The 25,181-nt window shown below is 42.0% G+C and overlaps 2 protein-coding genes across 5 annotated transcripts in view; one reads left to right on the forward strand and one right to left on the reverse strand.

The window, feature by feature from the left end:
- GPAT2 (glycerol-3-phosphate acyltransferase 2, mitochondrial) overlaps nucleotides 1-1,896 on the forward strand; it is a 56,285-nt gene extending 54,389 nt beyond the window's left edge. For both annotated transcript variants that reach the window (XM_075207367.1, XM_075207365.1), the window contains exon 22: nucleotides 1,394-1,896. In XM_075207367.1, the coding sequence (XP_075063468.1) occupies nucleotides 1,394-1,513 (120 nt within the window). In that variant the 3' untranslated portion in view covers nucleotides 1,514-1,896. The remainder of the gene's footprint in view (nucleotides 1-1,393) is intronic.
- Nucleotides 1,707-20,218, reverse strand: LOC142151578 (oxaloacetate tautomerase fahd2, mitochondrial). 3 transcript variants are annotated; one of them, XM_075207370.1, is made up of 8 exons: nucleotides 20,115-20,218; nucleotides 8,813-9,077; nucleotides 7,448-7,664; nucleotides 6,912-6,971; nucleotides 6,296-6,458; nucleotides 5,521-5,629; nucleotides 4,318-4,409; nucleotides 1,707-1,989 (listed from the first exon to the last, which is right to left on the reverse strand). In XM_075207370.1, exons 2-8 carry the CDS (start codon nucleotides 9,070-9,072, stop codon nucleotides 1,931-1,933), a joined length of 960 nt encoding a protein of 319 aa, XP_075063471.1. In that variant the 5' UTR covers nucleotides 9,073-9,077; nucleotides 20,115-20,218; the 3' UTR covers nucleotides 1,707-1,930. The 3 variants fall into 3 exon arrangements, with proteins under 3 accessions (XP_075063471.1, XP_075063470.1, XP_075063469.1); XM_075207369.1 differs by lacking the exon at nucleotides 20,115-20,218 and adding an exon at nucleotides 19,902-19,977 and having other exon boundaries at nucleotides 1,707-1,993; nucleotides 4,322-4,409; XM_075207368.1 differs by lacking the exon at nucleotides 20,115-20,218 and adding an exon at nucleotides 19,902-19,977.
- Between the last annotated feature and the right edge of the window lie 4,963 nt (nucleotides 20,219-25,181).

The following is a 25,181-nucleotide window of genomic DNA, read 5'->3' on the forward strand; positions in this document are numbered from 1 at the left end:
TCTATCTTTTTGGAGGAAGTGGATTTGCAGTCACATATTTTCCGAACGGCAAGGCCACAGGTTGGATGGACATACCCATCAAGCTTTGTAAGAAGCACATGTCCACATTTTAAACTGTCAATCTTTTAGAGGTATTTGAACAAGCAGGTCCAGAATGATCTTCATCTATATGAGAAGCACTAATAATTGTAGTTCCCATACCTGAAAAAGAGCTGGTGTACCCAGAATCATAGACACATTCCATTACTAACCACTGATAAGATATTGGCTATACACCTTAATTCTCCCAGATTGTCCAACTAGACTATACAGGTTTCATACAGGCAATATACAGCTATAAATCTGAAGATTGTAGACACATTTCCGTATCATGCATGACGATGATGATGTATAGTGCTGGTATCTCTGCATGACATGAAGGCCTTTGTTTCAGTGAAATGGGTATATCTATTGCAGGTCATGTATAACTTTGATAATCTTACTTGTGGGGTTAAATTTAGCTGGTTTATAATACGATGGGTCTTTTAGTTGTCCATAAGCCTCTGTTAAGTATTGCTCTTTCAGCCATTACAACAAAATTTCCATCCTTATCTGATGGTTTTATATTAAGTCTTATATTCTTTCCTTCTTAGATTTTTCTTGCCTTTTAGACCTAAATTTTTTGGGGTGGCATCTCAAATTATTTAGAATACTTAATATCAGGTTCACATAAACTCTTACCCAACATCTGTGTTTCTCACAAGTACAAAAATCCTTTTTTCCCCATCTGTAAATTTCCATTTTCTTCTAAGCATGATTGATTTGTCTGATCCTAAAGAAGCCATCTTTTGATCCATCCTCAACCTATGGTTGCCAGGCTGATTTTCCTTACTAATCACCTAAATAATGCTACCACTCATCCATTGCACTGGCTGCGTGTTTCCACCAGGATACAATTCTACATTCTTGTTCTTATTTAAAGCTGTCCACAATGCTGCACCTTCCTACATTTTTGTGCATAATGTTATACAACCCCATCAGTGCTGTATGGTTTGCCAATGGCCTACTATAATTTCCCCTTCTTACACCTCTGTCTCCCAAGATTTCTCCCATGCTGCTCCTATACTCTGGAATGCACTACCTCAGACAATCAGGGTAACCTCCAACCCTCATAGCTTTAAGCAGATTCCTGATATTGGAGCTTGTGTTAATCACATACACCTGCCCTGTACACCTTATAGTCACACACTAACTCTCCTTTTGTTGTTTTACAGGATTTTTTAGCCATTGTTTGTTCTTCCTGATTGTACAGAATATTTTGGCGTACTATAAATAAAGGAATAATACAGTAACACTTCCTTGCTTTGATGACAAGCTAACAACACTATGTACTAAACGCTGTTTGGCTCTACAGGTCTTTGAGTGTTCTCCGAGTGATCAAGGACCAATAATTAATCTCTCAGAGACTTTTCTTCATAAGGAAAACTGCAAGAAACTTGAATCATTCATCCAGCAGTTTATATGCAAAGGATGACTATCCCCTGTGAAGACCAGACATGTGAAACCAGTGTGTAAATATCATCTGCTGGAATACTGACGAGGTGCCTGAAAGAACCACCATAATGTTGTTTAGAGTTTGTTAAAACATGTTTTGCATTTTTAGTTTATAATTTATAATCTAGAAAGTCTACATTTGACCCCCCCACCATGGAAAAAAATGTTGGCACTTGATTTCAAATGTTTAATTACTGAAATGTAAAGATTTGTTTTCTTCTTGAAATAGAGTCTATTAGTAAAACTCTTTCACGCAGGATTTGCTTGTTGGATGGACCTGAAGACTTTCATGTCGCAGCTGCAAACCATCCTTTCTGTTTATAGAATATGTGATTTGTTCATTATTAAACCTGTTCTACACCACAGTGTCCGTCCCTCTGTTGTAATGTGCAGATCTTCACACCACAGGGTTACTAATCACTCCTAGCTGGTCGATTTCACACTCAACAACATCTCCTGCCTGCAAATCACAGTTACAAGAACAGAAAATAGGTATGACATGTTCAGATGTAGCATGTAAGGTTCAGCCATATAATTAGATCACATATGTACATTAAGGCCACCATACACTAGTGAATCTGGCCTCAGGCCACGCAGGCAGATGTCAGGTTTGTCCATACATGCAGCACAATTAGCAGAGTTGGACAATGACTTAATATACTTTCATATGCAATTATCATACAACCAGATTCACCCACTGTCCAGCCACCATCTGAACGATCCCATTTACATGTTAATCTGCAATCTGTTTGGGTCTATGCACTACAGTTTGTGACCAATTAGGTCTGAAATGAAATTGCAGCATGTATTGGCACCTTTACATTGGAGAGGAAACAAATATATATGGAAATGTAGGTGGGTGTCTGGAATAGGACAGCAAATGCAGTGTCAGGAAAAGATATGTAGATTAAGATTTGAGGTGAACATTATGCTTCTACTTACTATTATAGCTATACAATTACTTATATAGTCAAAATTTACTCATGAATATTAATGAGAGAGTGAACATCTGTGTACTAGAAGTGAACATGCTCACTTTGTTCCTGAGACATTTAAACTACCTACTTCTATTACACTGGTTTAGAATGATCACATGAGATTAGTGTCACAGAAACATCTGCCCTCATCACTAGTGTCGAAGTCAGTAAATTGGATAAAGTAATTTCAATTAATATCGAGCAGATTTGATTGTCTTCGTCTGAAATTATGCGTAGAGCACGCTACGGCGTAAAGGGGCGTATCCAGCCGCAACACGTGGCTATAACAGGTTTTACACTATTACACACATTCACACAAACATACACATTTGTAATTAGTACACATTAATTGTAGTTGCAATTTATGTCGAAATATAGCAGTATTTATGTGTAGTATTATAAGTTATATACATGTTTGTGAAATCAAAGGTTCAGGTTGCAGGAACTATGTCACGTTTAGTATCATTTTAATCCCCTATGCATCAGCAGTTGTCTGGTTCATTCGCCGAAGAGATCACACATTGCATACTCTAGTTAGCGATGTTAGAGAATAAATGTTTAAAGTGATATAGACTGTAAAATGCAAATAGACTAGTTGAAACTGGATTCTTGGCGGGAAAATCGGAGTACATCCCCTGGAGAGTTGACCCCCACCTTTGGATATTTTGGTTTGAACTGGCCTATGACCTGCAGTACACTGGACCTTCCTTAAGCCTGGACTAATAGAAGCAAGCCACATCATCTGCATTGTTTTATTGTATTCACTGACTGCATATAAGCAGGGGCTCTGGACTTAGTAGTCAGTCTTCTTGACCACAGCCTTCAGACCTGAATGACTGTACACTGGATGCAGAGCGCCTGCGATAAGTAACGGCTGTACTTGTTTTGTTTTGCATTGTTATTCTGCTACTTTTCGCTATTAAATACTTTGTGCTTTGGAACCACACATCGGGAATCGACAATCATTGGATAGCAACTAGACGTGCATAACACCAGCTTGTCTACATAATGCCCAAGGCATTCATGCCACAGTTCTACCAGTGCTTTTCCTCAAAAATGGAATGTATGTTAATAACTGACAATGTAATTGGGATTTTACCCACATGGTATAGTTTTCACAAATGTTCCTCAATCATTATTCTCACACCACCTTTGACTGGTAGATCTTACAGATATAGCGTGTTACATGTATGCACCTGTAAGGAATTGATGTGTTCTTACAATTAGTAGAAGAATGACCATGGAGTGATTTACAAGCCACAAAAATACGTTTGCCCAGTACACTTTTCATACACAACTTTGCCTAATTTAGCACACAGCTGAGTGCACATCCCAATTCAACAATTCCTTCAGCAGAAGCTTTGTAGTTTTTAGTCATAAAAGTCATATAATAAGAACCTCAAACTGCAGCTTGGTGACGTACTTGGACCACCCCTTTAATTAAGCAGACATTTTCTCCTAAGCTGCTGATCTGCCCCTCATCTATGTATTATCTTACTCATGACAACAGAGAGCTGTAGTCTTTGTATGTCACAACGTTACATTTTCAGTTTTTATGTACATTGGATGGAAACAAAGTGTTTCATTGAAAATAGCGTCTGAGTAATCATGCACAATATGGTAGTAAAAGTAACGCAGCTTCAGTGCTGTGAACTCATTTTTCTATTGCTCATAAATGACATCCTAGTGGGGGCCAAGTATGGGATCCACTGTTGTATGGCAAAATAAAATTTGTAATTAGTATTGTGCACAATGTGGCCATTTGTGTTGCAATAGGACATTTCTTTAGATTTGTACTGTGTATCACTCACCTTAAGGAATACTGGTGGCTTTCTAAATACACCAACTCCAGGGGGCGTCCCAGTCAGAAACACATCGCCTGGCTGTAATGTGACAAATCTGAAGCATACAGAGATTAGTCAGAATATTTGTCATTAAGGGTTATTGACAAACTGTATAATCTGCGCACATACAATGCTTCTCTATGTGCAAAGGGTGCCTAATTATTATTATTATTATCATTTATTTGTTAGGCGCCACAAGGTGTCCGCAGCGCCGTACATAGTACAAACAGTAAACCATACAGGGTTAAACAGTACAGAACAGTAAACACAAAGTACCAGTGCTTCAGAAACTCCGGGACAGACAAATGGAGTAAGGACGGAGCAGAAGAACAGGTGTGGAGACACGAGGGAAGAAGTGCCATCCTAAGGGAGGGTGGACGAAACAGACACAAGAGGGAGCAGAGTAGGTGAGGGGTTAGGTGGATGATTGGTAGGCTTTAAGGAACAGGTGAGTTTTAAGTGCTCATTTGAAGGAGCACAGCTTGGGAGCTAATGAAAATTGCACGGCACACGTTCATTTTACATTTACACCCCTGTGGTGGCAGAGAATTCAAGACCTTTGTGGGAAATACCACAGTTCACAAAATGAAAACTTTTTTTTTTTTTTGCACTTCAGTGCAAAGGTGGGTGTGCAAGTGTGTCTAATTTACAAGGTTCTGTGGCCCTGCAAACCCTACATCTTGATCCACAGATGCATGTGAAATAGTGGAAACTAGGCGCAGGTTCCTAAATGACCTATACTGTACAGAAAAAATGTTCAATTCTCACAGCTATGCCCAATATACTTGTAAAATAGTGAATGTCAAATAACACCTGCCAGTACTAGAACCGCTAGCTCCCATGGTGATCACAACAATTTAGCAGATCCCATGTAGTGGTATTGTACTACATACAGTATATTTTTGTGGCATGGTAAAAACCTTCACACAAAACGGGGAATCCTTGCGTGATTCCCAGCCAGCTTTTCCCACACAAACCCCAAGGATACGGGTTTATTCTATGGATTGGGGGTGGAGACGTACAGAAGACCACATCCTGCCTTAGAGGTGCAGTGCCATCAAGTTGTACACAGGTTTTTACCTTCTTTTCTAAAGAAGGTTTTTACTGTACTCGTATACAGTGAACTTTGACTACATTTTGCCCATAGTCTATTTGTGAATCCTCACTTGGAGACCCAGGCTATGAGAGCTTCCGTCTTGAAGACCATCTGGTTTGTGTTACTATCCTGGACGAGGGTCTCATTCACACGGCAGCGGATTCCAAGGCTATGGGGGTCTGTGGAGGAGAGGAAGCTTAGTTAATCACACAGTGTGCTCTAGAGACACACTTGTTAACTACTTCCTTGCTGATGTTTAAGGACAAACCATTATTAACCCTTTGTGTGTCAAACATACAGTGTACTCTAGCTACTTTTGAAAAAAAAAATATATTTACAATGCATTTATTAGTGTTAATTCCCATTTCCAAAATAAAATTAAATGGATCTGCTTTTCCTTACCCTGGAAAAAAATGTGAATGGCTCTATAGACCCTGGCCTGCAGAACTGTGCTAGCTGCGCAGTCAAGCAAAATATTGGTGCATTAGTTTAAGTATAAACGATCTTACAGCCAATTATGTTTTAGGAACAGTGTTTTAGGCAACGTGAAGCCCCCCACTCCTCACTGCCCTAAGCTATAAGAAACCTCTTTTACAGGGTGATAAACCTGTGTAGCCCTGCAGTTGTTGGAACTACAAATCCCAGCATGCCCTGCCAAACCAGCAGACTAGATTTTTAGTTCACAAACAATAGGCATATACATACAGGGAGACAACCCATGTCTTGCTCCGGATGGGATGGACTGGACAGTTAGCCTTGCACATATGGCAAATTAATACACAATGCAAATAAAGTTTGTTATATTATTTAGCCTATGTATATAGCAAATATATTCACTTCAGTACCTGAAATAGAGTCTTTAGTAACCAGTGCTGGTCCCATCGGACAAAAAGTGTCAAATGTTTTACCCAACAGCCACTGCTTGCCGTTCTTATTCATCTGCCAGTCACGGGCGCTTACATCGTGAGCAACAGTAAAGCCGGCCACGTGCTCCATTGCATCCTGCTCCTGTGACAAGAATATCATTGTGTGTGCATGATGGGAACATGTCTGTCTTATATCTTACTGACATGTACAGGACATTGGGGCTTTCACCTCTTCACAATGCAACCGTCTACAAGTTATATATCACGTACAGGGCTCATCTTCACTAGGCCCCCACAGCTACTGACATACAGACCTCCAGGGAAGGGCTGCCACTGTAAGAAAAGGGTTTTCCCACAACCCCTCTCCTCTCCTTTAATGGCATGGTGTTGAAGCATCTGTTCTGCATAAAGCCATGGGACGCTGCTGTGAGGATGCTCACTGACCGCTGGGCTGGCCAGCGAGATCACATGCATATCATTCACTTGTTTATCTACAGTATGATTTGATATATGTCCACTAATTAGTGACTTACACACAGAATAGTGTCACGTATTGACTTTTATTTGTGAGTAGCTAGGTTTGTTTTATTTTTACCTTAATATTTTTTCCTTTTTTTCCTATCACAAAGGCAAGTTCAACTTCCCAATCCACTTCCTGCAAAAAACAAAACGAAAAACCCAGCATAAGCATATTCAGTGACAATACGGCCATCTTGTAAAATATGAACAATGTAACCCTGCCACCTAGTGGAAAACACTGGAAGTTATAATTATGAGTGAAACTTTGGATGTGATCTTTCCACAAGGTATCTGTACAATTAGATTTATGGTACTTTTATGTGTAAGAGACACATTGTCACCTTTGCTCATAAGATAACATGTATGGAGCTTGCTAGAAAGCAGGAGACACGTGATAGACAGGAAGGGTAGACATAGGTTTAGTTTTACCTTACCATGGTTGCCAAAACAGCTCTCTTTTCAGGAATGTTTCTATGTTTACCCAGCAGATGTCCCATTATAGTGATGATGCTACATCCCCCACCACTGACTTTCATTTCATTATTCTCCTATCAAATGATGGCAACACTTTTATCAACGTTTTCCCCTCATCATTCTCTACACCACGGGCACCTGGCTTTCTGCCGGAAGGATAATCGAGTCATAGGGACCAACAATGGAGCTGGGGAACTTGCTGAAGATGATGGGCTCTTTGGGAACTGGGACATTCTGCTCCAGGCAGTGATCCACGTAGTTCATTCCAACACAAATAATCTTCTCTGGGTTGGTGATGGGAGCCAAGAGCGAAAGCTGAGAGCGGCTCAGCATGTGTTGACCAGAGTCCAGGGCCCTAGAGAAGAATAAATTATATAAGTATGACAACTGTACCTCCCAACAGTACTGTATTTAGGGGCACATTTTAGTTTTTGGACTCCAAAAGAGACATGGGTTATCAGGATGGGGAGAAGTCTTCTGAAAAATCATCATGGTTGGCTGCATCATGGGAGCGGCGAAAGTAGATTGGGGGCAAGACAAGTTTGTCCTAATGCTGCTGGGGTGTATGTGAACATAAATGCTTATTTTCAAACAAATGCTATTTTCACATAGTTCCTTTCCTTTTGTGATTTCATCCTCTAGGCACTATACACAAGGCGGCTCCAAGGTTTGTCACACTTAATACTCCCCCAGAAATAGCAGAGGTGGAAAGCTGCGTATTTTACAAAACTTAAAGTACTGTGAACTTTAGTGATATTGATAATGATTCTACACATCCTGAAAAAAAAAATACTGGGTAGGTAGGACTCCTATAAGGAACGATAAAAACCATGTTTAATTACTCAATGCACAGTCCCTAAAACAGATGTTAAGATGTCATGAGTATCCCTGTAAGCACCGAGGAACACTGGTTGTAGACAGCAGTCACTATGGGGGCTGATTAGAAAAGAGGCCAGTTAGCCTTTATGAGGTTAGTGTAGTCAGACTGTTGAAAGCCAACATGATTTGCTGTTATGCATTTCAGCAAGTGTTCTACTAGAACTATTGTGTTAAATAACAGCTTACAAAAACATAACATTTAATTTTGGGTATAGTTGACTATGATAAGCAAAACTAGTTTTCCCCAATGTAGAGTTCCCCTGATCCTGCGGTTCCTGATGACTCCAATGTACCCGATGACTCCAATACTGCTCTGCTCTGACCCAGGTCTTAAAGCAGCTGTGTTCTTAATGCCCCTCCTCTATGATGAGGGGAAGAGCATAAACAAGTACTGCCACCTGTCTGAAACAGGCAAGTAGTTGTAGCATAGAGAGCAGCGTTGGCAACATTGGTGGACCTACCATGCAAAACTGCATTTTACTTTAGTATAGTGAACCTCATCCAGAAAAAAGGTGTACAATTTGGGTGAATTTCTTATATTATATCTACCCCTGTTATTAACAGATGGGCCAGGGATTAAGGAATTCCCTCAAGCAGTAGTGCCTTCCAGATATGGGTTTGTACCTCTTAGCTATCTGTAAGGCGGTGTCACCAGCTTCTAGGAACTCTCTCATCTTACACGGAAGTGATGGATCAAAGGCATTAAGGTCAATGACTTTTTCTCTATCCAGCTCCAATCCAATCCTCTGACCTTGAGAGGTTGAACTCTGAAACTGTACCAGCCTCATCCTGAGTGGTGGAAGCTGGGAGACACCACGCTGGGGCAGTAAACGGACTGTGTTCTTCTGGACTCCTCGCAAAATGCCTTGGACACAACACAACATCAGCCCTTCAAGAAAAGACATATTAGTGTTAGACACAAACTGTGAACAATCTGCAGGTAAAAGTAACAGAACATATTAGTTTACATTTGGCTTATGTTACGCTTTATTAAAATCACAAATTCACAGTTGACCTACACCATACTTGCCAAGTTTGGCGTCATGATGTTCGGGAGGGGGCTCTGTCATGGGGGTCGGGCCAGGTGGATCGCATCGCTAGGGGGGCCAGGATGACGCATTTAGCCCTGCACCACCCACTTCACCAACGAAGAGGGCAGGCTGCGGGAGGCTGCCCTACTCAAAAATTTGTAAGTCTACCAAACATTCCAGGAGAATAGGCAAGTATGAGTCCTACACCAAACTACTCCTTTTTTTTGCCATGTAAGTCGTTGCTATATTGCAGGACAGTAATACCCCAGCAATTCACTGTGATGTCATTGTGCAAAAAGAATGTTTTCGTCAGTTATTAGAGCCATTAGATATGTAGGTGTACAAATACAAATATACATTGTGATGCCAACCTGTTACTAAAACTCCCTCCAGGGAAAGAGAAAATGTATTAACATTTTGATGGGATTAGGTAAAAGTTTTTTTTAAAAACGTTTGAATAGCCATCCAATTCTGCAACTTATACACAGTAAATATTGGAAGCATGATTTTTCCAACAGTACTTCCACCTGGTTATACTCCACTGCCATATGATTGACCAGTGGGCGGAATGATCAATGTTTGCCATTTAAATACTTCCCTGCATATGTTCTAGTGTATTGTCTCAACGCGTGTTCAGCGCTGGCAGTGGAAGTGTTACTGAAAAGAGTAAATATCCCCCAAAAAATATTGAAATGAAACTCCTATGTTTACCACTTCTCCATGCAAGATTCACAAGAACAAGTTTGTTATGTAAAGAACGTCCTGTACAGTGATTTGATGCTAAGTAATATTCTGCAGCAAGTAGAAACTAGATTCCATAAGATAAGTTTCAAATAGAATTTTTTGTTGTCATTGTTTTATCTTTCAACAGAACCCTATTGAGATATGTTGGCTTAGCAGTTTCACATATTGTAAATGACCCAAGTGTTGAGGTGCAGTGCAAGTGATTTGACTTCATTGGTGAAGTCACTAGCCTTGATTTGCGCTGGAGCACCTAGCTTTCAGCCAGTGCGCATCACGGTGGCTTAATGGTTAGCACTTCAGTCTCACAGCACCGCAGTCATGAGTTTGATTCCTGACCATGGTCTTATCTGTGTGGAGTTTGTATGTTCTCCCAGTGTTTGCATGTGTTTCCTAAGGGTGCTCCAGTTTCCTCTCACACTCCAAAAACATACCAGTAGGTTAATTGGCTGCTATAAAATTGCCCCTAATCTCTCTGGCTGTGTGTATATTAGGGAATTTAGATTGTAAGATCTATTGGGGCAGGGACTGATGTGAGTGAGTTCTCTGTACAGTGCTGCGAAATTAGTGGCGCTATATAAATAGCTGATGATGATGATGATGTGAAACCCAACTAATAGGAGGAGCTGGGTGGAGTGTTGCTGTTCTTTGCTAACAGTTTTCTTTCAGTTTCACTGTACATACTACACACATGCTCCAAGCCAGTAACGCTCAGCTGCCTCAGCAATATTTTAATAATAATAATGTTGTTAAATTGCTGAGATAAAATTCCCCAAAAAAACAGACTTATCACAGCAATTTGGAGGTTGATGATAAATAGGCCCCATATTCCTCAATTTCAAAATAAGAGAAAACAAGTTGCACACATATTCCATGAAAACGCTAATTAAGCTCACAAATGATGGAATTGAGCACTTCAAGAAAATAAGATATAAATCTTGAATGCTGTCTCTCCATCTTCCAATTCCAGAAGGCCTTCAAATTAATCCCCTCTGACAACTAGGACGTGTGCTTAACTCCTAAAGGTATTTCTAGATTATCAGCAATAAATTTTGGAAACACACATAGCAATCCAAATTTAAAATGTGCGGATAGATTTAGAGTTGGAAGGGGGCGTGTCCTAGCTCAGCTCTAAATCACAGTCTAAAAATAAAGTTGTCCAATATGTGTGCGCTAAATGCAAAAACAGACAGTATTTTCCTTGCATGTGAACAAAAAAAAAATGAATTTGCATCCCTTGCGTGCCAACATGATTTGTCCAGGAGCAAATTTGCTCCTCTGTAGCTTTGCTCTTAGCTTTATATGAGGCCCTTAATTTTCTTAGTCAAAATGTTTCACCTTCCCGGTCTTCCACTGAAGAGAACATAGAGGCAATTCCCACATTCCAAAAAAAGGCAATCCCTTCGGGACAACACGATGCTGCTTATACACCCATAACATTCAAATGGCCAGTTGTCTCCATTTTACTTTGCATAATTTTTTCTATTTCAGTGTCCACTGCATTTCGGAGACTCACTTGTTTTTCATTCTGGTTGAGAACAGCCACAAATGTTTATACACTTCAACTATTCTAAGTGCAATTCTATATTTCACGTTAATAAAACCCACTTGATTTATTGTACTTTTGTTGTCCCTGTTCAGCCCCCTCCATTCGGGTTACCTAAATTATCTTGAATAGCATCTTGCTTGTAGCAATAAATGCTTCCACATCTGTCCTCCGCTTTTCACGTTCTACCTTCTTTGGCAAAAACATTGCACTTCATTTTAAGATATTAAGAAACCTTCAATAAAACTGTATAAATATAGCTGAGCTTTTTTTTTAAAGAAAACTTCATTAGAAAAGTGCAAAGTAAACCAAACTTGAATATATTAGTGCAAATTACAGCAACTTCATATAAAAATGGGTGTTGGTAGCTATCCCTTTGATGTTGGGGCTTGGAATGAGGATAGCTCCTTGTGTTATGCAGAGTACTGGGAGGCATGGGGTTAGATACATTGGTTATTCCAGCCTGGAGAAGTTGTGACCTGGAGGCCAGAGATCGGGCAAACATGCCACAGAAGTCCCTGGAACGCTGGGTTTGGGTAGTGGAGCCGGATGACAGCAGTTTACCAAGCTTAGGCAGCTAAGTGAGTCTAATGGCTAACTGAACTGACTTCTGTCAGCCTTGGGTGAAGGCTGGGTAGGCAGGCCACAGCCGAGCCCTAACAAGATTACAGCTGAGCCCTGACAAGATTACAGCAGAGCCCTGACAAGATTACAGCAATCACACATAATTCTGGACCTGCTACACAGGAGAGTTGAGAAGTCTCTCTTAGGAGTAATTTTGATACCCATGTTCTTGGATTATACACAATATTTTGGGGCATGGCCTTTTCTTCAGGTGAGGATAGGGCCATGTCTTTGCCAAATTGTGTTTGGACTCCCATGCTTGTGGATTAAACTGCTGTTAAGGGAGACTTTTTAACTCACTATCTGTGGTTGCGGGTCCTCAGTTCTATGTGATTACCGTATTTGGACCTATGGAGGTGGTCAGTTCTGTGTGCATCAGAATAAATTTGTGAGTGAATGTAGAAATGAGTGCACTTTATATATGTTAGGAACCCCTCCAGCCGGCATAACACAACCCGGAGTCTGCTCTGCTCTGTTCACTGGAGCCCCTGATGGTGGGGACAGGCTGGGCTGCAGACTGACAGAGGGTCGTGAAGTGTTTACCGGCTGGGGAGAACCCAGGCAAGCGAAGTGGAATCCAAGCAGAGGTCAGGGGCCGGCAGCAGACAACAGTACCAGTATACAAGCTGAGGTCAGGGGTCACGAGCAGACAGGGAGGTTGGTATTCAAGCCAGAGGTCAGGGTCACGAGATTCACGAGCAAAGTCCAAATCCAAGCCAAGGGTCATACACGGGTAAACAACACAAGTCCAATAGACAGGAATAAGGCAGAGAGCAGGTCTAGCAGACTGGATACAGAAACTATAACCGGCAGTGAGGCTGCAGACCTCACTGCCTTAAATATCAGTACCAGCCAATCAGAGCCTGGCAGTGGGATCACATGGACAGAGGTCCTGATACAAATTACTTATTTAATTAGCCCACAGGCTTGCCTATTCCCGTGCCCGGCTGTCCCCAGCCGCCGGGACGCGGCGCTGCTGCTGTTAGCGTCCGACCGTTGCCTTGGTAAATCCCGGAAGTGACGTCCTGGTCGTCATAGTGACGGCCGGGACGCCTGCAGACAGGAGGTGTGAGTCGCGGCGGTGCCCGCGGCCGCCGCGACTGCTAACAGTACCCCCCCATTGAGGAGGGGTCAAGGCACCCAACATCCAGTTTTTCTTGGAAAATTCCCTAAAGAACTCATTCAACTGTCTGGGGGCATGAAGTTGTCTCCGCGGAACCCAAGACCGCTCTTCTAACCCGCGGTTCTTCCACTGCACCAAGAAGTGCACCTGCCCTTGCACTTTTTTAGAATCCAGGATCCTTTGAACCACGTATCTTAGTGGTTTGCTCGAATTTCCCCCAGGCACACTTGAAGATTGGGTTTGGCTAGGATACAGTGAACAATGAAATGTGTTGGTGATTCTTAACGAGCCCGGAATTTTTAACCTGAATGCAACGGAATTGACCTGCTTGATGATGGAAAACGGCACGATGAACTTAGAGCCCAACTTCTTGCAAGGCTGTCTGAGCCTGATATTTTTTGTAGACAGCCATACTTTCTGGCCCACCTTGAGGGAACAGATGGTACGGTGGCGGTCCGAATTTTTTTTGCAACATATGAAGCTTGTCTCAAAGATGACTGTACTTTCTTCCAGATAACTCTAAGGTCCCTGGCAGTGGAGCGGATCTCCTGAATACCAGCGGACTTGAGTGAGTACAAGGAGTTGGATCTGGGGTGAAAGCCATAATTGCAAAAAAACTGAGAAGTTTTGGTGGATGAGTAACATCAATTATTACAAGCAAATTCCGCCCAGGGTAACAAGGAGAACCAGTTATCATGGAATTCTGACGTATAGCATCGTAAAAATTGCTCTAAGGACTGGTTAACCCTTTCAGTTTGCCCATATAACTGAGGATGGTATGCGGATGACAAACTGATTTTAATCCCGAGCAGGGTACAGAAGGATTTCCAGAATTGTGCAATGAATTGTGAACCACGATCAGAAACGATATCAGAAGGAAGTCCATGGAGACGGAAAATATGCTAGATCTCGAGCGGTAGGAAGTCGGGTTAGTGGAATGAAATGTGCCATTTTGCTGAAGCGGTCTACCACGACCCTAATGGTATTGTGACCCGCAGAAAGTGGTATATCAACGATAAAGTCCATGGACAAATGTGTCCAAGGTTTTGCAGGAGCGGCCAACGGAACCAACTGACCTACCGGGCGAGTCCTGGGAACTTTGTTCCTGGCACAAACTTCACAAGACAGGACGTGACTCTTGACGTCAGCAGACAAAGATGGCCACCATACAGTACGAGAAAGGATTTCCAATGTCTTGAAAACTCCCGGATGTCCAGCAGTCTGGTTATTGTGTGCTTCAGCAATGACTGCCTTCCTTAGATGAACTGGGACAAACAAGCACCCTACTGGGGTATTATCAGGAGCTAATTTCTGAAACCTTTGTAATGTACAGCTCAGGTCTTGGGTTAACCCAGCATGGGTCATAGATAAGGGAACAATAGGTTCTGGACTAGTAACCGGTGCATGGTGTGTCAGGAAGCTTCTGGACAGGGCGTCTGCCCGGACATTTTTAGAACCTGGACGGTAGGCGATTACAAAGTTAAAACGGGTGAAGAACAGCGACCAACGAACCTGTCGGGGGATCAGTCGTTTGGCCGACTGTATATACTGCAGATTCTTATGATCCGTTATAACGGAGATCTGGTGTGTAGCGCCCTCCAACCAATGTCGCCATTCCTCAAAGGCCCATTTGATTGCCAACAGCTCTCGGTTTCCCACATCACAGTTGGTTTCTGCTGAAGAGAACTGACGGGAAAAGTAGGCACATGGATGTAGGCGGTGAGTATGGGGATCCTTTTGTGATAAGATGGCACCAGCACCGACGTCAGAGGCATCAACTTCCAGAACAAACGGTACCTTAGGATCTGGATGTCTAAGGACCTGAGCAGACACGAAGGCTTCCTTCAGGGTTTCAAATGCAATTATTGCCTGTGGTGACCAATTAGCAGGATTGCTTCCCTTGCGAGTCAAGGTGACAATAGGAGCCACGATATCAGCAAAGCCGCCAATAAATCTTCTGTAATAATTGGCGAATCCCAGGAATCTCTGGACCGCCTTGAGGTTATTCGGTTGTACCCAGTCCAGGATTGCTTGGACCTTGGTTGGGTCCATAGAGAATCCTTCCGAGGAGATTATATAACCCAGAAAGGATACCTTCTGAACCTCAAACTCGCACTTTTCGAGTTTAGCATAGAGATGGTGTTCTCGCAATTTTTTTAGGACTTGTCTAACATGACCCTGGTGTACTGACAATGACTCCGAATATATGAGGATGTCGTCCAAGTAGACAACAACAAAATGTTGCAGAAACTCACGTAGCACCTCATTAATCAGGTCCTGGAATATTGCAGGGGCATTACTAAGCCCAAACGGCATGACCAGATACTCGTAGTGGCCCGAGAGTGTATTGAATGCCGTCTTCCACTCATCACCTGCTCTTATACGTATGAGGTTATATGCACCACGAAGATCAATTTTTGTGAAGATAGTTGCCCCTCTTAGTTGATCAAAAAGTACGGAGATGAGAGGAAGGGGATAGGTGTTTTTAACTGTAATAAGATTCAGCCCTCGGTAGTCGATACAGGGTCTGAGTCCACCGTCTTTTTTGGATACGAAGAAGCACCCTGCTCCTACTGGAGACTTGGATGGCCTGATAAAGCCTTTCTCCAGGTTTTCATCAATGTATTCCTGCATGGGTTTGGTCTCTGGACCGGAGAGGGAGTACAAGCGTCCCTTGGGTAATTTAGAACCAGGAATAAGCTCGATGGCACAGTCGAATTCCCGGTGCGGTGGTAGAGTATCAGCAGCCTTTTTGGAGAAGACATTCCAGAATTCATGATACTGTGAGGGAAGCTGTCCTGGAATAGACTGAATCACACGCAGAGGTAGGGTCAAGCAAGACTGTGTACAATAAGAGCTCCACTGGACAATTTCTCCTTTTATCCAATCCATGACAGGGTTATGACGGAATAGCCAAGGGTGGCCCAAAATCAAGGGAACTGATGGACATTTGATAAGGAAGAAGACTATGGACTCCGAATGGAGAGCTCCAATGTTTAATTGTAGTAGCAGGGTCTCCCAGGTAATCTTACCGCCAGGAAATGGACTCCCATCTAAGCCACATACAGTAATGGCAGATTTGAGTTTAATCATCGGAATTCCAGCAGAACGGGCAAACCCGATGTCGAGAAAGTTGCCTGCAGCTCTGCTGTCAATGAAGGCTGACAAATTCACAGAACCAGCACTGGACGTGAGTTGTGCAGGAATTAATACATCATTTTTCGGGGGAAACAATTTGTAGACCTAGGTGAATTTTCCCCTCATTCCCTAGGCATGCTCTTTTCCCGGCTTATTAAGGGAATGAACGGGAAAAAGTGGCCTTTAGTGCCACAGTAGGGACATAGACCTTGTGATCGTCTCCTGTCTCTTTCCATCATCCGTGGAAACAGGAATCAGAGCAGATGGAGGAGAAGATGCCTCCTTTTCAGATTTCCGCTCTTTAATTCTCCTGTCAATTTTAATGGAGAGGTGCATCAGATCCTCCAGTGAGGTAGGAGACGGATATTGCACTAAGGAGTCTTTAATTTGTTCCGACAGGCCTAGACGAAACTGACTGCGTAAGGCAGGGTCATTCCATCCACTGTCAGGTGACCATCTACGAAATTCAGCGCAGTATTCCTCTGCCGTTCGCCGGCCTTGTTTCAAAGCCCGTAGATGAGCTTCAGTGGAGTCCATTCGATCCGGGTCATCATATAGTAGACCTAATGCCTCGAAGAAAGCGTCTACGGACTGCATGGTCTGCGGCAAGGAAAAGGCCCAGGACTGGGGGTCACCCTGTAGGAGGGAAATGAAAATCCTGACTCTTTGTTGCTCTGAACCGGAGGAGCGGGGTCTCAACCGGAAATAGAGCTTGCAGCTCTCCCTGAAATTCCGGAACAGGGATCTATTTCCAGAGAACCGATCCGGCAAATTCATCTTAGGTTCACAGGTAGAACTCGGAGTGGGTTGTGTTGTTTTCGCGGCTTCTTCTTGAACGGACAAACCCTCAGACAATCCCTGGATCATTTGATACAGTGACTCCACATGGCCCGCTAGGGCTTGCGCCGGAGACGGTGAAGTTCCGCTTCCATCCATCTCAAACTTTGTCTCCGGAACGTGTTTTTTGGGCCGGTTATAATGTTGGGAACCCCTCCAGCCGGCACAACACAACCCGGTATACAAGCTGAGGTCAGGGGTCACAAGCAGACAGGGAGGTCAGTATTCAAGCCAGAGGTCAGGGTCACAAGATTCACAAGCAAAGTCCAAATCCAAAAGGGTCATACACGGGTAAACAACAGCAAGTCCAATAGACAGGAACAAGGCAGAGAGCAGGTCTAGCAGACTGGATATAGAAACTATAACCGGCAGTGAGGCTGCAGACCTCACTGCCTTAAATATCAGTACCAGCCAATCAGAGCCTGGCAGTGGGATCACATGGACAGAGGTCCTGATACAAATTACTTATTTAATTAGCCCACAGGCTTGCCTATTCCCGCGCCCGCGCCCGGCTGTCCCCAGCCGCCGGGACGCGGCGCTGCTGCAGTTAGCGTCCGACCGTTGCTGGGACGCCTGCAGACAGGAGGTGAGAGTTGCGGCGGTACCCGCGGCCGCCGCGACTGCTAACAATATATTGTATATTTTTCTCCTTCTGAGAACATTATAGCCTCAGGTGGAAAGAGTGAGAAATTCCAGCTCTCATCCAGGTGAGACGGGGTACCGAGCTGCTACTAATTTTATGATGTTATAAAGCCATAAGAAAATGTAGGCTGCTTTACTGTATAAGAACGCTCTCTGAATAATTTTTAGAATTTTAATGAAATGTAATTTGTTATGATTAATTAGTTTGAGAAGATCTCTGTTGATTGGTCTCCATAATGTATCTAACAGTATTTAAAGGTGCCTTGAAGCTGTGAATGTTAGTCTCTGATGAAACTGCCCCTAGAGGAGGAGAAACGCGTCAGGTTTCTGCTAGTGGCAAGGAAACAAACCTCTCCAGCTTTTCAAGCCTTATCACCATCGTGGACTTCATGTCTTATGGATTCTTCCTAATTACGTATAAATTGGATGCTCTTTAGATAGTAAGGTACAACACTGAATACAATTGTGGACAGTTAAAAAGGAAAATCTTTTGGCTTCTTATTGTTGCCTAAAATGGACTGACTCTTGTTTCCTAATATTAATGTTGGGAAGTGTTCCCTAACAGTGATGTATCGGATTTGAACCATTTATTCCTAAACAGAGACTGTTTCTTAAAGAGCATATATTTTGTACTGGACCCAGCAATGAATTGTGGTTAAAAGGCTAAACACACTGGAGCTGTGAACCCTGTATATAAATATATAAAGTTTTATGTGGATTCACTTGAAGATTATGAAATATGATTGCATAATACAATTTGGTTTTGGATATACAGGATTGGCCATATGAGTGTTTGGAACAAAGATGAAGCTTACCCGGGTTCACATGATAAATTAACTTATATTAGCCGGCTCATTATTCCTTGGGAGGTTTTATGTTTTATTTATTGATCTTATTTTATGCATTGTATTATTTGCCTATACTAGCTTGTTGAATATGTGTCACTATATGTGATTTTTTTTTATTTTATCTTAATTTAATAAATCAAGACATACAATTTTTTACTCCAACTAGTGCTCATCAGCATTCTTGTGTCTGTTACCATCTATTCTAGTTGCCTGTAGAAATGGGTTCCTTGGGACGAGTCAACTAAGTTGTATGTGAATGACTTTGAAATTATGCAACATTACTTAGACTTACAATACTTTTAAATGGGCAGTCCATTACAGAACATTTAATCTGCTATTAAAAATTAAAGATTATTTAACTATAATTGTGGATGAATGCATTTTCTTTATGCAAAGGAGACAGCCTGTTTGCAAGCCCAATGAAGGAAGGACACATACAACTCGCGTTCCGACAGGGTACAATTTATGTTCTATTATTCTCACTTATTCTAAAACTTGCATTAACCTGGGCTGAATTAAAGTGGTTGTACAATTTCCCTCTCTGGTAAAAATGATTGCTTCTTTTGAAAGGGCAGAACTGACAGAGGCGTCATATGCCGCCCTCTACAGCGGTGAATGATGCAATTGCTGTCAAACTCTGTCACTGTTCCCTGTTAAAAACACCCCCTCTAAGTATGTTTTGATGCTAAAAACTTTTATTATTTTTTAGTATGAGTGGTAATGTAATTCAGCCCAGGTTACTGCAAATGGAAAATCAGAGGGAGAACAGAACATTGTATCCTGGGTGGAAACGGTCATTTGCAGAGAGCTTCTGTGAGTCTAATTGCTGCCTGCACTGACCTACAGTGCCGATGTATGTAGTATATGAAGAGTGATATGTTCTGTAATGGTATGGAAACGTTTACAACACATTTGTGCATGTAGCCTTTCAATCATAATCATATCTGGCATTTTGAGGGTCATAAGGAAGGGATCTCTCTAATAAGAACCGTATGAATAAATAACATATATACACTAGAAAAGCAATTGGCTTGTTATTCCTGATGACACTGCTGTATGTGCTATACTGGGTAAGTAACAGAAAGCGTCTCGTCAATAGAGCTATTTACTATTCCGCTGCAAGTGAACAGCACAAGACCTTGCACACATACAGCACCCGCTAGTCTTATCACGTGATAGTAACCTGTCTCCAGGTGGACAGCACAAGACATTGCACACATACAGCACCCGCTAGTCTTATCACGTGATAGTAACCTGTCTCCAGGTGGACAGCACAAGACATTGCACACATACAGCACCCGCTAGTCTTATCACGTGATAGTAACCTGTCTCCAGGTGGACAGCACAAGAAATTGCACACATACAGCACCCGCTAATCTTATCACGTGATAGTAACCTGTCTCCAGGTGGACAGCACGAGAACCCCAACGTCTTCCGGTATCTGAGCTGAGAGCTCAAAGTCTTTTATGACACGTGCCTGTAGACGGAGAACTACATCTCCCGGCATCCACAGCGCGCCGTTAACAAGCTTTATTTAACATACTACATTTAGGTAGTCAAGGCAATAAGGGAGACAGAAAAATAATGTATATTCACAGCACAGTCTCCACATGTAAGTGGCACCGTTCCCCTGAGGGGGGAGGGAGAGAGAGAGACTACCTGTATATATCTTAACATCATATATTCAGAGACCGCTTCGCTCAGGTTTTTAACATTTTCAGTTAGTTTTTAATAATGATCAACATGAACTGACCAATACTAATTTAATTTTGCTTTGTTATAATTGAACTTAGTGGGTGCCTGCCTTAAAATGAGTATCATTGGTGCCTAGTGACTGACTTTCTTTGCCTTACAATGACTGGCCACTGTATTGAAACATGCTTTGCGTCATTAAAATTGGTCACAAAAAATAGAATTGCCTCTCCGATATTTTACCATTGAACCCATGTTTTCCAAGTGACTGATAACACCCTTTAGTAGCAGCCTGGACAACTTGTGGCTCTTCAGGTGTTGTCAAACTACAAGTCCCAGCATATCCTGACAGCTCTCATCTAGATATTGTCGTGCAAAGCATGCTGGGACTTGTATTTTCACAACATATTTGCCTCAGTTTCTTGACCCTTATTCTTGAATCTCAAATCACTTTTCTTATTCTCCTTTTATGGCATTCTCTTTAGACCTATATTGTCCTTCACCCTTCTTGTAACACACACCTTTGTCCCACTGCCCCCTCACTACTCCAATCCCCTTTAATTAACACTCGTGAAATTTTTTCCTATTTATTTTCACTAGTTGGAACATCCTCACCCTGTCGACAGAAAATAAAAGGTCACACATCTTACAATCATCTTTCATGCTTCTACTAGTTGGTGATATATCACCTAATCCAGATATCCCTCACATCCCCTATACACGTAAAACAGAACACTACCGAAATCCAGTAATCTTTGTCGAAGTCGTATAATTGGATGAACGAAAGTATATTGGTTAATATTGTTTTATCGTGCGTTTGCACTCAGTATGCCACGCTACACGTGGCATGGCGCGATGACGCGGTAAAATACGCACGCACACATTTAGTTATTTATATATTTCATATCTATATTGATTCCAATCCACAGTGATTTGTGAGCAGATAGTATTTAGTTTATTATTAGTTTATATATGATGATATATGTACACTTTAGTGTTATTTAAGGTTCAGGTTACAGGAAACGTGTCATGTCTGGTATCATTTTAATCCCCTATTCATCAGCAGTTGTCCGAAGATATCGCACATCGCATACTCTAGTTAGCGATGTTAGGAAATAAATGTTTAAAGAAATACTGACTATAAAATGCTAATAGACTATTTGTAACTGCATTCTTGGCGGGAAAGTCAGAGCACAACCCCTGGAGAGATGAACTCCACCTTTGGATATTTTGGTTTGAACTGGCCTATGACCTGCAGCACTCTGGACCTTCCTGATACCTGGACCAATAGAAGCAAGCCACACCATCTGCATTGTTTTCACTGTAACACTGAGTGTATATAATACAGCTCTATCGGCACTGGCCTCAGTCTTATTTGACCACAGTATTCTGGAGTGAAGTACTTTGTGCTGGTACCAGTGGGAGCGCAGCTTAGCGAGTGCATGCGGGCGCGGTATGTATTTATCTTTTGGTATTGGCTGTACTGTATTATAATTATGTATTGAATTAATACATTTTGCATCTGCCAAAATAAATTACTTTGTGCTTTGGAAACACAATACAATCGCTTGGGCAATGCTTATTTGAAAACGATAGAATTACTTTAATATCTTAAACACATGACCTGTCTCCCGTCTTATCCAAAGTGCTTTAAATGTGCCCTATGGAATGCACGCTTTGTTTGTAACATACCTAACGCCATACATGACCTCTTCCTCTCAAACAATCTCAATCTTCTGAGGATAACAGAAACATCGCTTACACACTCAGACACTGCCTCATCTGCAGGCCATTTCACCCACACTTCCAGACCTGAAGGCAGACAAGGAGGTGGGGTTGGGCTACTTTTTTCCCCACATTGCACATTCACGGTTCTACCAAATGTCCCATCACTCACATTACCATCTTTTGAAGTACATACTGTTAGGATTTTTAATCTTTTCTCTATGCGTGTTGCTGTGATCTATGTCACTGGCATAAATATCGTACCTCTAATGATTTGCTTACATATACTGCTATCTGCCCCTCATATTGAAATGTACTGGACACTGCTTAACAAACTTCTAATCCCTCATCTCTGATCATGCTTCTAACCCCAAACGCCTTTTTAACACATTTAAATATCTTTTCAGCCCTCTCACCCCAAACTCTCCAACTACTATCAATGCCCAAGACCTACTTAAAGGACAAGATTAATAAGATCTGATTTGAAATGTTATCTTCTACCTCGACAAACAACCAGCTCAATACCTTCCCAGCACCCTCCGATACCCTTTTTTTCATTTGATCCCACAAATGAAGGTGAAGTATCTACTCTCTTCTTATCTTCCTACTCTACCACCTGTCCTCTTGATCCTATACCCTCAGAAATCGGTAGATCCCTGTTTCCTGTGCACATCCCATCAAACTAAAATCTGTAATCTCTCTCATTATTCAAGCATGTAGTGATTACGTCTATTCCGAAAAAGAAAAATGATGACATAAAATCTCAAATCACCATCCCATATCCCATATCTCAGCTCTAATGCCCCTTCAAGCTTTTCAAGAGAATTGCTTACACTCAAATAGACTAGGGGCTGTTCTCCCTTCGTTGGTCCACCCGGACCAAGTCGGATTTGTTCCAGGAAGGCAAGCTTCCGATAATACAATAAGAGTAATAGACTTAATCCATATAGCTAAATAGCTAATAGTGCGTCTCTCCCTGCCTTGGTGGTTGCTCTAGACGCTGAGAAAGCTTTTGATAGAGTGGCTTGGCCATTTATTCAGCAGACCTTAGAAAGCATGGGGATCCAAGATTCCTTTTGTAAGGGGATCTCGGCACTGTATCATAACCCCACAGCTTCAGTTTTAGCGAACGGTCTCACATCCACACCCTTTAGAATAAGTAATGACACTCGCCAGGGCTGCCCCCTATCACCCTTACTCTTTGCCCTCATTATGGAACCCTTAGCAGCCAGAATTAGAAAAAATACGGAAATCACGGGTATTCCCATGAGTTCTAGGGATAATAAGATAGCTCTATACGCTGACGATGTAATACTTACATTAACTAGCCCGCACGCGTCACTGCCTAAACTTTTTGAAGAAATATCGCTCTATAGTTCCCTATTGAACTACAAAATGAATGCGGACAAGTCTGAAATTTTAGATCTTAATATCCCTCAGCATATCACCCAACCACTTAAAACCACTTATAATTTTCGATGGCAGCACAATAAGATCAAATATTTGGGAATATACATAACCAAGAATTACTCCTCTCTATACGCAGCTAATTTCCCTAGACTAATTAATACAATTCGAGGCGACCTAACTCAATGGAATATATTTCATATTTACTGGATTGGCAGGATGGCTTCAATCAAAATGAATGTTTTACCTAGATTACTTTATCTGTGGCAAACGCTCCCAATTCAGGTTCCCTTGCATGTCCTCCAGCACCTTCAGCAAATGGTATCTAAATTTGTATGGGCAGGGCGTAAGCCTAGAGTGCGTATGCGAATACTTTCTAAACATCAAACCTCTGGAGGACTGGGCCTCCCAAATATAATAAAATACTATAGAGCTACGCATATGTCACAGTGTATCTTATGGCACTCACCCCCTCATTATAGAGTGTGGACGCAGATTGAGGCAGACATATTGCAATTATATTCTCTGTATTCCTTACTCTGGATACCATCCCAGCATAGGACTAGACGTTTAGCTCAGCTTCCAACTGCTCGTTTTTCTGTCTCATTGTGGGATCAAGTGACCAGATTTTACAAGTTGCGGTCTAATTATCCACTCCTTGTCCCACTTTGGAATAATAAAAATTTTGAGCCAGGGTTAGATCATAAAATGTTTCATTACTGGTTTGCACATAATTTGCTCTTCATTTGGGACTTGGTCCCAGCTGGGGTTTTTCCTACTTTTGCAGACTTACAGAGAAGATTACATTTGCCCCCAAAAATCTTTTATCAATATCTTCAACTTAGGCACCTTTATCGTTCCTTAAACACGCCTCCCCCTTCGGTTCGATGTTCTACTTTAGAATCTTTATGTAGCTGTTCCCCAACTACTACAGGCTTAATTTCCACTTTGTATCAATTGATTAACAACTTTGGCCAGCCCGACAAAGACCCTCATGAGCTTGCCTGGGAGAGGGACACCGGGGAGACCCTGACTCCTAAAGAATGGTCAAAGGTGAGAGCTAACATAGCTAAGTCATCTATATCAGCTAGGATAAAGGAAAACTCTTGCAAAATTTTCTATAGATGGTATTTGGTCCCCTCTCGTCTCCACTCTATCTTTCCGACTGCTAGTGACAGATGTTGGAGAGGGTGTGTATTGCGAGGTACCCTGTTGCACGTTTGGTGGAGTTGCCCTAAATTACGATCTTATTGGCAACAAATTCATAATCTCATCAAGGATATTACACTGGTTAAAATGCCCGAGTCCCCCCTATACTCGCTTCTTCCTAGACGGCTCCTGGGTACTAATCGCTCCATGCAAAAACGTATCAATCATATATTAAATGCCTCTAAATTTTTAATTGCCGCTCTATGGAAAAACACCTCTCCCCCCACACTCTCAGACACTAGCAACAAAGTTTGGTCAGTTTATAGGATGGAAAGCATCACAGCTCTCCTCAAAGACAAACCAGTGAACTTGAAGAACACATGGTCTTCCTGGACGAATCACTATGATGCTGAACCTCCCTTGACAACCGGTTGACAAATTGTTTTGTTTTGAAAAAACCCTAATAAAAATTGCTTTAAAAAAAAAAAAG

Source organism: Mixophyes fleayi, chromosome 4 (assembly GCF_038048845.1).
Source record: "Mixophyes fleayi isolate aMixFle1 chromosome 4, aMixFle1.hap1, whole genome shotgun sequence".
NCBI lineage: Eukaryota > Metazoa > Chordata > Amphibia > Anura > Limnodynastidae > Mixophyes > Mixophyes fleayi.

Coding starts and splice junctions, on each gene's coding strand:
- LOC142151578 (XM_075207369.1), bottom strand. CDS start 19,938: ATGTGTGCAATGTCTTGTGCTGTCCACCTGGAGACAG. Junction 6,972..7,447: donor TCCTTCCGGCAGAAAGCCAG/GTGCCCGTGGTG, acceptor TGTTTTTTGCAG/GAAGTGGATTGGGAAGTTGA. Junction 4,410..5,520: donor CTCATAGCCTGGGTCTCCAA/GTGAGGATTCAC, acceptor TGTATGCTTCAG/ATTTGTCACATTACAGCCAG.